Source organism: Ovis canadensis, chromosome 4, assembly GCF_042477335.2.
Source record: "Ovis canadensis isolate MfBH-ARS-UI-01 breed Bighorn chromosome 4, ARS-UI_OviCan_v2, whole genome shotgun sequence".
NCBI classification, from domain to species: domain Eukaryota; kingdom Metazoa; phylum Chordata; class Mammalia; order Artiodactyla; family Bovidae; genus Ovis; species Ovis canadensis.
Genome location: NC_091248.1, coordinates 63,196,463 through 63,212,961, shown reverse-complemented (window position 1 = coordinate 63,212,961; position 16,499 = coordinate 63,196,463). Strand labels below are relative to the sequence as shown.

At 36.5% G+C, this 16,499-nt stretch overlaps 1 protein-coding gene across 2 annotated transcripts in view; it reads left to right on the top strand.

Moving 5' to 3' along the window:
* COG5 (component of oligomeric golgi complex 5) overlaps positions 1-16,499 on the top strand; it is a 279,231-nt gene that overhangs the window by 214,841 nt on the left and 47,891 nt on the right. For both annotated transcript variants that reach the window (XM_069587900.1, XM_069587901.1), the window contains exons 13-14: positions 531-692; positions 2,859-2,958. In XM_069587900.1, coding sequence (XP_069444001.1) covers positions 531-692; positions 2,859-2,958 — 262 coding nt within the window. The remainder of the gene's footprint in view (positions 1-530; positions 693-2,858; positions 2,959-16,499) is intronic.

The following is a 16,499-nucleotide window of genomic DNA, read 5'->3' as shown; positions in this document are numbered from 1 at the left end:
CTCTCTTGTATGTTGTGTAGAAACAGGCTAAGTGAAGACATGTCCCCATTAGAATTAATAAGATTTTACAGTGTTACTCTTATAGTTTCAAGTGACAAACTTGCTACAGTAGGTCCTGGGGCATATTATTTTACATTTATACCCAGGAATTATATATAAATTAAAATGTTTAATTCTTAATAAGTGTTTAATTATCAAATGTATATAAATATATTTATACATTTTTAAACAAAATTTTTCTGTTGTCCATATAAAGTTATCTTCTATAGAAGAGATGTGTTTTTAATTTATTTTTATTTTTAATTGGAGGATAATTTACAATGTTGTATTGGTTTCTGTCCTACAACAATGTGAATCAGTCATAAGTATATATATATGTGTGTGTGTGTGTGTATATATATATATATATATATCCCTTTTTCTTGAGTCTTATGGAGGCTATATTTTTAAGAAAGGTATTTATAACCTGATACCATAGTATTTAGTCTTGTATAATTTAAGTTCATTTTTAATAAACTTTGTTCCCACAGTCCAGAAAAGGCTTTGAAAGACTCGCTACAACCCTATGAGGCTGCATATCTATCAAAATCATTATCTCGACTCTTTGATCCTATCAACTTGGTTTTTCCTCCTGGTGGTCGTAATCCTCCTTCTGCTGATGAGCTTGAAGGTATCATTAAAACTATAGCAAGGTATGTGTTTTTATATAATGGCATGCCATAAAATGCCCACCACATTTGTTAGTGATGTCTGATGGCAGGACATTTTAAATTTATCTCTAGTTGTTCAAGTAATTAGTCCAGCAATTAAATCAAGAGTTTTGCAGTGAATGAGTGCACATGTCCTAAGTACTTGAGATTCCAATTAATAAAACCATTTAAATACAGTCTAAAAATAGTCATTTGTAATTGTTCTTTATCTTGTCAAGGATGCAGAGTAAACCAACCTAATTCTTTATACCATAGCAAATTTCTGGTTTTATGTAGGACAGTAAATGTAAAAATAATTTTACAGATTGAGAAGCTAAAGCGTGGAGAGTAATTTTTTTTTCTCTTAAATCCAGAAAGTACTTCATGGTGTACAAGTATTATAATCCTGATTAGTCTACTCGTGTTTGCTATTTTAAGCTTCCTAAGTTGAATGTGACAGCTTTTTAAAACTCTTAAAAGGGAAGATATCCTAGCAGAGGTGCCACCTGAATGCTTGCAGACAATGTAGTTATACTGTTGTCTTTAGACGTTTTATGGTCACCCAGGCGACCCAGTCTGCAGTTGAGACTCTCAGTTCCTGTCATAGTATATAAGTTGTCATAACAGTAGGTCTCTACATTTATAGGTGAACATTTTATGAGTGAAAATAGTTGTTAGGGCATATAGGACCAGAGTATAGAAGTTTAAATTCTTTTAGATTACACATCAGATAATGATTCTGAGGCATGTGAGAGTAAGACTAGAAAGCCACAGGTATAATCTGCAGAACCTTATACAGTGTTGAAAGAGCCCAGAATCTTGATCCTAAATCTCTCCACAGTTACTTTGACTTTCAAAGGCCTGGCTCTGGATTGTTAAGCCCTGATTATATCTCCATTATTTGTTTAGTATAGTAGTGATCAAACCAGTCATTAATTCAACTTGATCTCTGACCTGTTTATGGAAATATTAAAGAAGTAACTCCCTTTCCCCTGTGCAACTTGACCACACTGTGATTAGTTGTAAGGTGGGACTTGAAAAAGCATACTCATGCCACTGACCAATAGAATGTGAATACCAGGGTTAATTGTGTCTCATTGTTAATTATGTCGCACAGTGAGATTATGTCTAACTGTTAAATGAAAGGGCATTTTTTATGCACATGAAAGTGAAAGTGAAGTCGCTCAGTCGTGTCTGACTCTTTGCGACCCCATGGACTGTAGTCTGCCAGGCTCCTCTGTCCATGGGATTTTCCAGGCAAGAGTACTAGAGTGGGTTGCCATTGCCTTCTCCAGGGGATCTTCCTGACCCAGGGATCAAACTCAGGTCTCCTGCATTGCAGGCAGATACTTTACCCTCTGAGCCACCAGGGAAGCCCCTTTGATGCACATAGTAAGCACTAATGTTAAAGTCTTTTGCTTTCTTCATAAAGAAAGTCTGGGAAATACCAAGATTCTTTCTGCTACTTCAGAGACAGTAATTACTTTTCTTGCTTTCTACTCGTATATGCATTTTCATGCAGTTTTTAACTGCTGGTATACTTTACATGGTCTTTATAAATACTTTTTTTTAGAGCAGTCAGCTGAAGTGTCCCAAATAATCCAGTGTAAAAAATTGAAAATAAGCATGGCAGAGAAATCAGGAATCTAGATTTTTAAAACTTCCAGTTAAATCCTTGTTGTGCTTCTGATATAAAAAAGCTACGCTATCAAAATAACATGAATTGGCATAATTTCTACAGAAACTTAGTATCTTGATATATCATGTAATTTATATTTTTAGCCTATGTCCTTCCAAGGTCATCATTTCCATTCAAGAGCTGTCATTTCCTTGCAGATGTCTGTGATATGCAGTGTCTCTAATTGCACTTATCAGTATGAACAAGAGTGCTACTTGAAAAATCTGTACACAATTTACTCTTCTTAATCACAGCCTGAACCCACACATGACATGCTTTTATTAATGAGAAACTGGTCATTAACCAAACCATCTCAGGGCACTTTTTCCTAATGCTGAATTTAGGAGGGAAAATGAAACAATCCAATCAATCCTTAGAGGCACCCAGGGAAATCTATAAAAAGAATCACCTTGTTGTTTAATGGGTTTAAGTTCATATACTTGTCTTTGTTGATAAGCTGTATTGCTAAAGTCTGCTTTTGTTTTCTTCAGTGAACTAAACGTAGCTGCTGTTGATTCAAACCTCACATTAGCTGTGTCAAAAAATGTGGCAAAGACCATCCAGTTGTATGGGGTAAAATCAGAGCAGCTGGTAAGTGATAATCACTTCTGTAAACCTTGATTTTGTTTCAGATAACTAATTATACAATACTTGACTAGAAATATTGAATTGACTGAATAGTAATTTACTGTAAAATTTTAAAGTGAAATTTTGAAGCTTTCTAATGAATTTAAATCAGAAAAAATTGTTAAGTCTATTAAAAAATGGCCCTCCTATCATTGCCACGCTTACAGAATGCAGGCAAATTTTGTAAGACTTTTGAAGAAATCTATGTGCCACATTATGAGTTAAATTATGTATATTTTTAAGTATATTAATAATTACTTCAAATTGGTCAAATTTCCTCTCCTGTGGTCACTCACTCCAGGTATCATTTATGTACTGTTACTTAGTGTGAAATTAAGTTGAACCATTAGAAAATGATTGGAGGATGTTAAATGCTTAAACTGTAAAAGAAAAATATTGATTTACTTTCTAAAGTTTCTAGACCGTGAAAGTTTAACTCCAAAATTACTCTATTTGAGACAGATGATTGTCCATATTTAAGCTAATAACTATATAACTGAATCATAATCTTAATTCTCTACATTAATGTTTTTAATTAAGTATACATATTTAACTAGTAGGTGTGTATGCTAATTGAAATCCAAGGAATAAGACTATAGTATATCTTTAACTGTCATTGAAGAATTTTAAAGAATGTGCCAAAATGTGATCTCTTTACTGTCATTGTAGGGATCTCCAACCGTGGTTTTTTTCTGTGGCCTCCCTTACTGCTCCAATTGAAACATGGTAAAATGAAGTATAGTTGACCCTTGAACAACTTGGGGGTTTGAGGCACCTACACTCCCTGCAATCAAAAAATCTACATATAATTTATAACAACATTTTCATTGTTCCTCCTTATCATCCCTTCTACCTCAGTGGAGTCGACCAACTGTGGATTGTGTAGTATTTACTATTTACTAATACTTAGTATTTACTAAGTACTGTAGTATTTACTATTGAACAAAATCTGCATGTCTATAGACCATTGCAATTCAAACCCGTGTTGGTCAGGGATCAACTGTAATCCAGTTTTATCTGTATCCAAGTGGTTCAGTTGGTTCTGGTATAATTTTTAGAGTTGGTTGGTAAAAGATTGAACTGAAGGAATTTGCATAAAATGACCCTTGGTGGTAACAGTCATATCCTAAGGCTTCCTGCTTTCAGTTCCAGTGGGTGGCCCCATTGTGTTTACGTGTTAATATGGTGCTGTCTTCTATTCAGTTATTCTTGCAACCTTGACAGATTTGTTTTAAGCATTTTACAAGCATTTTTTTAAACATTGTTTATTGAGAACTGGCCCCACAGAGACCATGGAAGCTCTTAGTAGGTAATTAGATCATTAATTTTTCTCTCTTTCTTTGCTATAAAAGCTTTGTTATGATGTTTATTACTTTAAAAATATGGTTTATTATTATAAGTGAAATTTAGTATTATATCCAATAGAAATCAATGTAATTACTAAACGTGTCAGGAAAAAATAACCTCATGAGATGATCCCACCAGAAGATAACATAAGGAAGAGCCAACATATACATGGAAAATAGTTCACTTTTCCACGTCAGGCAAGGGCAGTAGTAAATGGAACATGTGACTTCAGTTAAGTCAGTAATGACAAAAAGCTTAAAAAAATTTAAAATATATCAAAAACTTTTGATTGAGTTGATGTTCTTGGCCAGATTGTCTGTGATCCTAAGTTACTCAGGCCTACCATCCTAAAGTGCTAAATTAAGGGTAAGAGAAAGTCACTGAATTAAAATTTTTTAAGTTAATTTTTTTTTAAGTAGTTTTACTTTTCTACTTTCATTTTAGTTTTTAAAGAAAGCTTAAGTATTACTTGGGCTTCCCTGATGGCTCAGAGGTTAAAGTGTCTGCCTGCAATGCGGGAGACCTGGGTTCAATCCCTGGGTCGGGAAGATTCCCCTGGAGAAGGAAATGGCAACCCAATCCAGTATTCTTGCCTGGAGAATCCCATGGACAGAGGAACCTTGTGGGCTACAGTCCACGGGGTCGCAAAGAGTTGGACACGACTGAGCAACTTCACTTCACTAAGTATTACTTAATAGTACAAAGAGCATCATTTGTTTTATTTTTTTAAAAATGCTATTGAGCATCGACAAGTAACATTTTAATGTTCATCTCTTATTTTTTGGCTGTTAATAACATTATTTCTGCCACTCCTGTATGTGTTTATCAGTTCAGTCATTCAGTCGTGTCTGACTCTTTGCAACCCCGTGAACCGCAGCACACGAGGCTTCCCTGTCCATCACCAACTCCCAGAGCTTACTCAAACTCATGTCCATTGAGTCAGTGAATGTCATCCAACCATCTCATCCTCTGTCATCCCCTTCTGCTCCCACCTTCAATCATTCTCAGTGTCAGGGTCTTTTCAAATGAGTCAGTTCTTCACATCAGGTGGCCAAATTATTGGAGTTTCAGCTTCAGCATCAGTCCTTCCAATGAACACCCAGGACTGATTTCCTTTAGGATGGACTGATTGGATCTCCTTGCTGTTCAAGGGACTCTCAAGAGTCTTCTCCAACACCACAGTTCAAAAGCATCAATTCTTTGGCGCTCAGCTTTCTTTATAGTCCAACTCTCACATCCATACATGACTACTGGAAAAACCATAGCTTTCGCTAGATGGACCTTGGTTGGCAAAGTAATGTCTCTGCTTTTTAATATGCTATCTAGGTTGGTCATAGCTTTTCTTCCAAGGAGCAAGCATCTTTTAATTTCATGGCTGCAGTCACCATCTGCAGTGATTTTGGAGTCCCCCCAAAATAAAATCTCTTCACTGTTACCACTGTTTCCCCACCTATTTGCCATGAAGTGATGGGACCAGATGCCATGATCTTAGTTTTCTGAATGTTGAGTTTTAAGCCAGCTTTTTCACTGCCTCAAGAGGCTCTTTAGTTCTTCTTCGCTTTCTGCCATAAATGTGGTGTCATCTGCATGTTTGAGGTTATTAATATTTCTCCCAGCAATCTTATTTCCAGCTTGTGCTTCATCCAGCCCAGCATTTCAGTTAAGTAATTTATTTTTCTCAACCACTCACCCTATCCGTGAACTTGAGGACGTCCTTTGCATTGTTTCCACCCTCAGTAAAACAAAAGAAAGTCATCTTAACCAAGTGTATGTTCTTAAACACAAGCCATCCTTCCCACTGTCCTGTCCACACTGAGCTGCTGTGCTCACTATACTGATAATCTGTATTGCATGGTCTGTGTCCTCTGTGTTTTTACATTTGACAGGTTTTATTCTTTGATCTTGCCATATTTCTCTTTATAATTATTTTGCTGAAAACATTTAGTGGAAAATAGACAAGTATTAAATCTTTAGTGGGAGAAAAATTGAAACATGTTAAAGTAGAATATCCATAAGTGGAAATGTTAACTTGAAATTTAGTATAACTAAGTCTGTAAAGGGAGAATTCTTTTTACGGATGAGATATTTAGGCCTCAAGTCTGCAAGGTTGAAAGAGACAAAAATGAGATCATTAATGGTTGAGTAGTGAGATAGATAAAGGAAAGCTAGAATTTTAATGACAGTGTGTTTCCAAAAAGGGTGACTTGAAAATGCAAAACCTGAAATGTAAAATGAGCAGCTCTCCAGGATCCTATGTTTATTTTCCTAAAGGTTAGTTGTGGAAGTTTCTTGGCTATCAGAACATTTTAGTATGCTTAACCATAGCCTTAATTCACAACAGGAGAAAGAATCATAAAATGATTTCTCAAGTTGGTTCTTTCTGTGGACCATCATTATGGTTATCTAAACTTACTATGTGTATTTGGATATATTCTTCCATAAGCCTAAAAAAGCTATTTGTTGTTTCTTTTCAACCTTATCATTTGAATGTTTTAGGATATAATAGAATATATCATGTATGGATTATATGCATAGTACATGTATTTGCTTATACACATGTGTAAGCCTTCTTTTTTACTAATCACCAGAGTTGTGTGTTATAAGAACCTAAAGTTCTATAGGGACAATTTCTTACATCCTGTTTTCTGACTCTTAAATGGTACCAGAGAATTCATTTTTTACAGTTAGAGTAGGGCCATAAAAATAACTGCCATTATTAAACATCTACAGTGTCTTGGATTGTACCATTTATTTTTTACAACAGCCCTTGAAATGAAAGAATCTGCCACAGCAAAATGTGGAAATTGAGGCTGAGAAAGCTTTGTAGACTGCCCACTATAGACTGCTAAAAACACAGTGCCAGCTAGCAAGTCTTGAAACGAGCATCAGACTCACGTTTGAGTCTAGACTGAGCTAAAACTCTCTTGTACCACAACACAAATATATCTTTCTTTTTTACTTAAGTACTATTTTGTGATTTACTTATTCATTTTGCAATATAACATAGAGATCTGTATCTACTGTTTTAACATTGAGTTGGCCAAAATGTTCATTTTGGTTTTTCCCAAATGTTTGTTTATTACATCGTGTGAAAAAACCCTGAATGGACCTTTTGGCCAAACAAATACATGCATAGTATGCTTATGTATCATAGTTTATTTCTTCATTCTTAATGGATAGTGTCTTAGACCTTTTGGCCTGCTATAACAAAATGCCATAAACTGGGTGACTTATAGACAACAGCAGTTTATTTCTCACAGTTTTGGAGGCTGGCAAGTGCAAGATCAAGGCACCAGCAGATTTGGTATTTGATGAGAGCCCCTTCCTGATTCATAGATGCCTATCTTTTTTCTGTAAGCTCACAGGGTGGAAAGGGCAAAGGTGGCTTTCTGAAGCCTCTTTTATAAGGTCACTAATCCCATTCATGAGTGCTCTGCCTTCAAGTCCTAGTCACTTCTCAAAGTTGCTCAGTCGTGTCCGACTCTGTGACCCCATGGACTGTAGCCTACCAGTCCATGGGATTTTCCAGGCAAGAGTACTGGAGTGGGTTGCCATTTCCTTCTCCAGCGCATCTTCCCAACCCAGGGATCGAACCCGTGTCTCCTGCATTATAGGCAGACGCTTTACCATCTGAGCCACCACGGAAGTCCTCAAAGATTCCACCTCCTGATAAATATCACCACCTTGGGCATTAGGTTTCACCATATGAATTGCGTGGGTGCTTAGTCAGTCAGCCGTGATGCTTTGTGACACACCTTGGACGGACTTTAGCCCACCAAGGTCCTCTGTCCATGGAATTGTCCAGGCGAGAATACTGGAGTGGCTTGCTATTTCCTACTCTAGGGATCTTCCTGACCCAGGGATCAAACCCACGTCTCCAGTATTGACAGGTGGATTCTTTATTGCTGCACTACCTGGGAAGCCCTTTAACATATGGGTGGGGAATTACAAGCATTCAGACTATAGCAGATATTTGGATAATGTAGTTATTTAATTTAGAAATAACAGGGATTTAGCCTTGAATTCTCATATGTGAGTTATAGGTCATGGGGTTTAGTTCCTTTCACATATATTTGATTTAGTATATGTCCTGTGAATATCAGCCTTTAAGGTGCTCTTTTATGAAAATGAGATCAGTGTTTTATATTATCTTCATTTAAAAATTCTTATTTGTCTTGACAGCAGTTGGGAAGTTATAATTAATTTATTAAGCTAAGTAGAATTTTATGTTCCAAATATACACATACCTGTAGATGTTTATATTATAATATCTTATGATTGAGTTGAACAAATTGATCATTTAATGGTAATATAGTGGTAATTTATATAGGTCTGAAGTGTGACCATTAGTAGAAAATGTCACTAGACCTTGCTATTACAAGTTTGAATCAATGATATGTTTAAAGGAAATTAGAATATTAGTATACAAGGAATTTTTATGGCACCTTGATAATTCATAGACTTATAAGCTATTGTGATAAAATTATAGGCAAACATTCTTTTTAAAAAGTAAATTGTTAAGGCATTTTCCAATAATAACTATTATCTGATGGTTTTCAAAAATGACATGTAGAATCTTAGTGTAAGTGTCAAATGTTATAAAGTGTAAAAAAGTAGATTGGCGTTTAATTAAGTTGCAGACCATTTGAAACAGTAATAGGAATGACATTTAAGGGGAGGTTTCAACTTCAGTGCAGGTCAGTAGTTGTGTATGATGAGGTCAGTAGCTCTAGAGGGCAGTAGGGTTTTTTAAAAGCTTTATAAATATATGCTTTATTCTTTGTATAGTTAATAACTTTTTTGGAGACTTGACATTCTTATAATGAAAGAAAGCCTACATGATACAGAAGCATAGGAGTTTGACTGTTTTAGTTTTAAAAGGATGACATACCTGGGTACTGCTCCATATAGCCTTCATGTGGTAGTAACCTATGTTATTAACATTCAAGTGAAAGATTTTTTTAAATAGAAAATCACTTGGTTGAAAGAGTTTTCATATTATGTGCCAACAGGAAACATACCAGTAGATTCTCTTGGACCAAATACAGTTTAGCTGTGATACAAATACACTGATCCCTTTGGGCTTCTTACTCATTTGATTCTTTAGACGGCTTTCTGCTTTTTTCTCCCTCTGTTCTTACGTTGGACTTCTTTTCTTTAAGGTAGCTTTCTGACCTGCTTCCCAGACTTATAAGACCTTGATTTTCTGGGACTGTGGCAGATCAGTAGTAAATGGTCAAGTTGTCTAAGATTTAGTCAGCCATGGTGAAGACAGAGACAAACATCAAGTAATGGTTATTGTAATTAGGAAATATTTTCAGGAGAAAGTAAGCAACTCAGTTGTCACTTAAAGTCTGAAAGTCTGCATTATCTGTTGCCACAAAAATGCTGTATGATAGACAGCCACAAAATCTGAGTGGAATGCAGGAAGCATTTACTGCTCATACGTCCTGGGACCAATGAGGGGCAGCTAGATGGCTTTGCCAGTTTTGGCTGGGTTTACTCCAGAGCAGGCTGGCTGCTGATCAGGCTGGCTTTAACCATAGTCAATCCTCTGTTCTTCACATCTCTGATCCTGCAGCAGGCTTTTCTGAGCTTGATCTCATGGTGAAGGCAGAGGCACAAGAAAGGAGCCCCAGAAGTCTGGCTCACCAAAGCAACCCAGCCAAGGTGCAGATTCAGACAGCACAGGGTGTGCATGCAGAAAGAGATGAAGGACTGGGGCCAGTTACGCCATCCATCACAAAGTGAGAGTAGGAACTTGGCAAGAAAGAGAAAGCTTGTTAACTCTTCTTTTTTAATCACCAATTGCCTAATCTCCCTACTTGAATCCCAGTAATGTGTATTGCATTTTTAAGATACCGTGTATATATGTATTGGGATATAATTGACACATAACATTATGTTATTTTAAGGAGCAGAATGTATTTTTTTTTTCTTGTGATGGGAACTTTTAAGATTTACTCTTATAGCAACAAAAAACCCACCACATTCAGGTATGACCTAAATCAAATCCCTTATGATTATACAGTGGAAGTGACAAATAGATTCAAGGGATTAGATCTCATAGATAGAGTGCCTGAAGAACTATGGACAGAGGTTCATGACATTTTACAGGAGGTAGTGATCAAGACCATCCCCAAGAAAAAGAAATACGAAAAGGCAAAGTGATTGTCTGAGGAGGCCTTACAAATAGCTGAGAAAAGAAGAGAAGCTAAAGGCAAAGGAGAAAAGGAAAGATATACCCATTTGAATGCAGAGTTCCAAAGAATAGCAAGGAGAGATAGAAAGCCTTCCTCAGTAATCAGTGCAAAGAAATAGAGGAAAACAACAGAATGGGAAAGACTAGAGATCTCTTCAAGAAAGTTAGAGATACCAAGAGAACATTTCATGCAAAGATGGGTACAGTAAAGGACAGAAATAGTATGGACCTAACAGAAGCAGAAGATATTAAGAAAACGTGGCAAGAATACACAGAAGAACTGTACAAAAAAGATCTTCATGACTCAGATAATCATGATGGTGTGATCACTCACCTAGAGCCAGACATCCTAGAATGCAAAGTCAAGTGGTCCTTAGGAAACATCACTACGAACAAAGCTAGTGGAGGTGATGGAATTCCAGTTGAGCTGTTTCAGATCCTGAAAGATGATGCTGTGAAAGTGCTGCACCCAGTATGCCAGCAAATCTGGAGAACTCAGCAGTGGCCACAGGACTGGAAAAGGTCAGTTTTCATTCCAATCCCAAAGAAAGGCAATGCCAAAGAATGCTTGAACTACCACACAGTTGCACTCATCTCACACGGTAGCAAAGTAATGCTCAAAATTCTCCAAGCCAGGCTTCAGTAGTACGTGAGCTGTGAACTTCCAGATGTTCAAGCTGGATTTAGAAGAGCCAGAGGAATCAGAGATCAAATTGCCAGCATCCTCTGGATCATTGAAAAAGCAGTAGTTCCAGAAAAACATCTACTTCTGTTTTATTAATATGCCAAAGCCTTTGACTGTGTGGAACACAACAAACTGTGGAAAATTCTGAAAAAGATGGGAATACCAGACCACCGGACCTGCCTCCTGAGAAATCTGTTTGCAGGTCAGGAAGCAACAGGTAGAACTGGACATGGAACAACAGACTGGTTCCAAATAGGAAAAGGAGTGCGTCAAGACTGTATATTGTCACCCTGCTTGTTTAACTTTTATACAGAGTACATCATGTGAAATGCTGGACTGGATGAACACAAGCTGGCAATAAGACTGCTGGGAGAAATACCAATAACCTCGGATATGCAGATGACACCACCCTTATGGCAGAAAGCGAAGAACTAAAGAGCCTCTTGATGAAAGTGGAAGAGTTGGCTTAAAACTCAACATTGAGAAAACGAAGATCATGGCATCTGGTCCCATCACTTCATGGGAAATAGATGGCGAAGCAGTGGAAACAGTGTCAGACTTTATTTTTGGGGGCTCCAAAATCGCTGCAGATGGTAACTGTAGCCATGAAGTTAAAAGACGCTTACTCCTTGGAAGAAAAGCTATGACCAACCTAGATGGCATATTAAAAAGCAGAGACATTACTTTGCCGACCAAGGTCCATCTAGTGAATGCTATGGTTTTTCCAGTAGTCATGTATGGATGTGAGAGTTGGACAATAAAGAAAGCTGAGCGCCAAAGAATTGATGCTTTTGAACTGTGGTGTGTGAAAAGACTCTTGACGGTCCCTTGGACTGCAAGGAGATCCAACCAGTCCTTCGTAAAGGAAATCAGTCCTGAATATTCATTGGAAGGACTGATGCTGAAGCTAAAACTCCAATAATTTGGCCACCTGGTGCAAAGAACTGACTCATCTGCAAAGACCCTGAAGCTGGGAAAGACTGAAGGTGGGAGGAGTAGGGGACAGGAGAGAGATGGGGTGGGAGGAGATGGTTGGATGGCATCACTGACTCAATGGACTTGAGTCTGAGTAAACTCTGGGAGTTGGTGATGCACAGGGAAGGCTGGTGTGCTCTAGTCCATGGGGTTGCAAAGAGTCGGACAGGACTGAGCAACTAAACTGAACTAATACAAACCAGTTTTGTTAGCTGTAGTCCCCCTAGTGTACATTATATCCCTAGACTTACTTATCTTATAACTGGAAGTTTTTACGTTTTAATAGTCTTTACCCATTTACCACATCCCTTACACCTCATCTCTAGCAACCACCAATCTGTTCTTTGTATCTGTGAATTTGGTTTATTTTGTTTTTTGGATTCTGCATATAAGTGAAATCATGCGGTATTTGTTTTTCTCTCTCTGACTTATTTTCCTTAGCATAATGCCCTCAAAGTCCATCCATGTTGTCATACGTGTTAGGATTTCCTCCTTTTTTTGTCGTTGAATGATATCCCACTATACGTACGCACCACATTTCCTTTATCCATTCATTTGTCCATGGACCCTTGCGTGGTTTCCATGTCTTGGCTAGTGTAGGTTATGCTGCAATGAACACTGGTGCATATGTCTTTTCCAGATAGTGATTGCATTTTCTTCAGATTGTTGAATCATACAGTAGTTCTGTTGTTTATTTTCCCTCTGAGTGAGAGGGAAGCCCCGTAATGGTTGAACACTGAAGGAGGAAATCTAACTCTAAAGGAAGGTTTGAAATGCAAGAGGAATAGTAAGCACACTTGGTAATTATATAGGTAAATCTAAGCCCTCGTTGCATAAAATGAGAAACAATAGTGATTAATTCGGGACATGGAAACAAAACCCCTAAAATACAAATTCACGTTAAAGTTTATAGTGATGAAGAGATAGTGAGTTTGAAAGCATTCTTAAATGCTTGTGTTATTCGGGAGGACTATAAAGCTATAGATACTTTGACCTAAGTTAAGCATGAATTTTAACAGCTTAATTATGGCCACTGAAAAAATAGAATGTGTATCTTCAGAGATAATTGATGGAAAAAATGGATATAAAGACAAGTACCAGTTCAGTAAAATGCTGAAAAGTAAACAGAATAAAAAGCAAAAAGTCATATGAAAGTTCATAGTAAGATGAATTCTAACTGTATCATTTTGATCACAGTAAACGTAATTACCTCAGTCAGGTAATTAAACTTTTTTTTTTCTGGTTTGACATTATAAACACTGCTATTAAGATTAATAATCAGAGAGAGCCTCATTAGCTTGGAGCTCAGTAATACAGTATTTTTACTATTAAGACTTTGGTTAAATTGAAAGTTATCTGTAGACTATATAAAGAACTTCTTGCTATGAAAATTAATAATGCATATAACATTATAGGTTTAATCACTTTAGACTTCATATCTCTCAAAAACTGTGAAAGTAGTAGTCTATAATATACAAATAAATAAACAACTAATTATTTTTAAAAATCATATTGACTAGCTTACATCTTAATAGTTGGATGCTGAAATTTTAGTTTTTCTATATCTCTAAGGGCAATAAATTTTATTAGAAATTCTGTGGTTTGAATTTCAGTTTGTACTAAACCTAAACTACCGTAAATCAAAGAGATTTTATTCTCTATACTTTATATATTCAAAGAGGTCTTCTGTCAATAAATTAGTCTTAGTGTTTATTATTGGAAAATGAAAAAAGCTCAGTATAACTGACAGTAATCCATTTTCTCTTCTTCAAAGAATTAAAAATATAAAGACTTATAACTCTAAATTTAATTAACAAAGCCAGTGCTTTAGGAGCCAGTGATTGGGCATGGGTAGGTGGAAACTCCATCTGTTGTTCAAAAGCATAAGGTTCTTTGAAGAAAAATAAAATAAAAGTTTCAAGTGATCCATTCCTAGCAAATTGTGTTTGTCTTCCCGACCCGCTGTGGTTACCAAATCCCATGTGCTGGGTGGAGGTTTTGACTTAAAGGACAGGAGCATGGGAGCAGATCTAGAGGAGGTTGATGGGAAAGGTAGAGTGGTGAAAGGGTCTTAAAGTAATCCAGGGTGTCTGAGCAATGCAGCTTTGAATTACAAAGCTGTGGTTGATTCCTGTGTGCTGGCTGTACTCATCTATAAACAAGATTTGACTTCCAGCTTTTAGTTTTATGTTCACTGTCCAAAAGGGAACCCATCTCAAGCTGTCGTTTCTTTACTGTCAGACCTGTGTGACGTTCTAGTCTGATGTCACGATGTAACATTACCATTGAGTCTATTCTGTAGTTGAATGGACTTGTCTTTATTTTTCACTAAACAGATGTGTAGTAACAACTGTTTTTGTTTTTGTTTTTTAATCAAGCAGTCAAATATTTGAGAAATTCAGTAGTCTGAAATATAAGAACTAGGAAAGAACTAAAACCATCCTCTGAACTTCTAGAATTGATGTCACAGTGTTCATGCACTAAAGTATAAACTTACTTCATGGAGAAGTCTCCCAGTTTGCATGTAGTCTGTCCTCTTGCTTCCCAATTTAAAGCAAGTTTGGCTCAGACGTTAAAGCTTCTGCCCGCAATGCGGGAGACCTGGGTTCGATCCCTGGGTTGGGCAGATCCCCTGGAGAAGGAAACGGCAACCCAATCCAGTATTCTTGCCTGGAGAAACCCATGGACGGAGAAGCTTGGTGGGCTACAGTCCATGGGATCGCAAAGAGTCAGACACGACTGAGCGACTTCAGTCACTCACTCACTCAAACCAAGAAGAGGGGAGAGAGGATCAAAAAGAGGAAACTTACTTCTTAAGAGTAAGAGAAGGATTTGTAAAATCATCAAATTAAAAGGAAAAAGAAACACAAAATCTCAAAATATGTAATAGCCTAAAGCTGTTTAATGAGTGAAGAGACAAGCAGCCATATAGACACTGTGAAGATCTGATAGAATCACTTTTAAAACAAAGATGTGTAATAGCACAAAACTACCAGTCACTAGTGAACACACAGAAAGGGAAAGTAGAATTTGCCTTCTTAAGGTATATGGTCCCATCTTATTTATGAAACCAGAAAGTGTTGACGGACAGTGTAGCAAGATTTTCATGAAAATATTTTCTGATAGTTTTAACACCTAAGAAAATTAATTTTATTTGTCAAACAAGTTCACATGTCCTATCTCTGAATTTCAAATACAATGCAATTTCTAATATATTACAAACTATGTAGTATTAGGGATGTTAGATAATTTAATTGTGAATGTGCATCTGTGTATAGATTTTTAATAAGATAATTGGCATGTTATAATAAGCTTAGTGATATTTAATTATGATTCTTCTTTACTCTAAACCAGGTAATTATAATGAAAGCATTTGATAAGTAAATATAAATAAAAATTAGCTATTTTAATCTGCGTCACAGATAAGTAGATCAAATGAGATTATCTTTCCCAAAATCCTTCTGGGGAAGTAAGCAGTAACCAAAGCAGTTTATTTTCTCATATTATATTAAATCTTTCAGGAATGGAATTGTACATCTTTTGTTTTTACAGTGGTGGAAATTGTGTGACAATTTTGAAGTGTGTTCTGTAAATTAAACTTTTAGATACTCTATGAAATTCCATAGTGCCTTTTACTAGTATATGGTAACCTTATACATTATATAATTCCTCATACTACTGTTTAACATTTTCGCTTTATTTCTCTCCAGTTTTTTTTGTGTGTGTGTTTGTGAGAGCAAATTGCTACACAGACAAAATCTTTGTTTTTGTTTGTTTTATACAGTTAACACTATAATGTAAGCATCTTCCATTGTTATTTTTTCCAGCTTGTGAATTGCCTGATATACCCAGCTATTATCTTGTTCTTAGACATGTAGGGCTTTCTAGTTTCTCTGTTTTATAAATAACATCATCCTTTTGCATATAGCTTTATTATCTTCTTAGGATGCATTTCTAATAGTGGACTATGAAGGGGCACAGCAGTTTTGAGACTCTTGGAATATATTGCTCATCAGCATCTCTTGACCTCAAAAGTGTTTAGATGAACCATAGGATACACTTAGACTCACTGTTCCATATGTCCAGAAAAACTGATATGATGTCACTCAGGGATTACAGATAGATTTCATCTCCTATGTCTAAGAGATCTATAGTGACTGGCTGGAACATGGTGTTACGAGGCCGTAACAGGACCACAGTTAATTGGTGATGTCTTCTCTGTGTGGGAGTGAGGAGTGACAATCTGAGAGCTAGATATTTGCCCTTTGTACACTCCATTATTTTTGTTAAAAATAA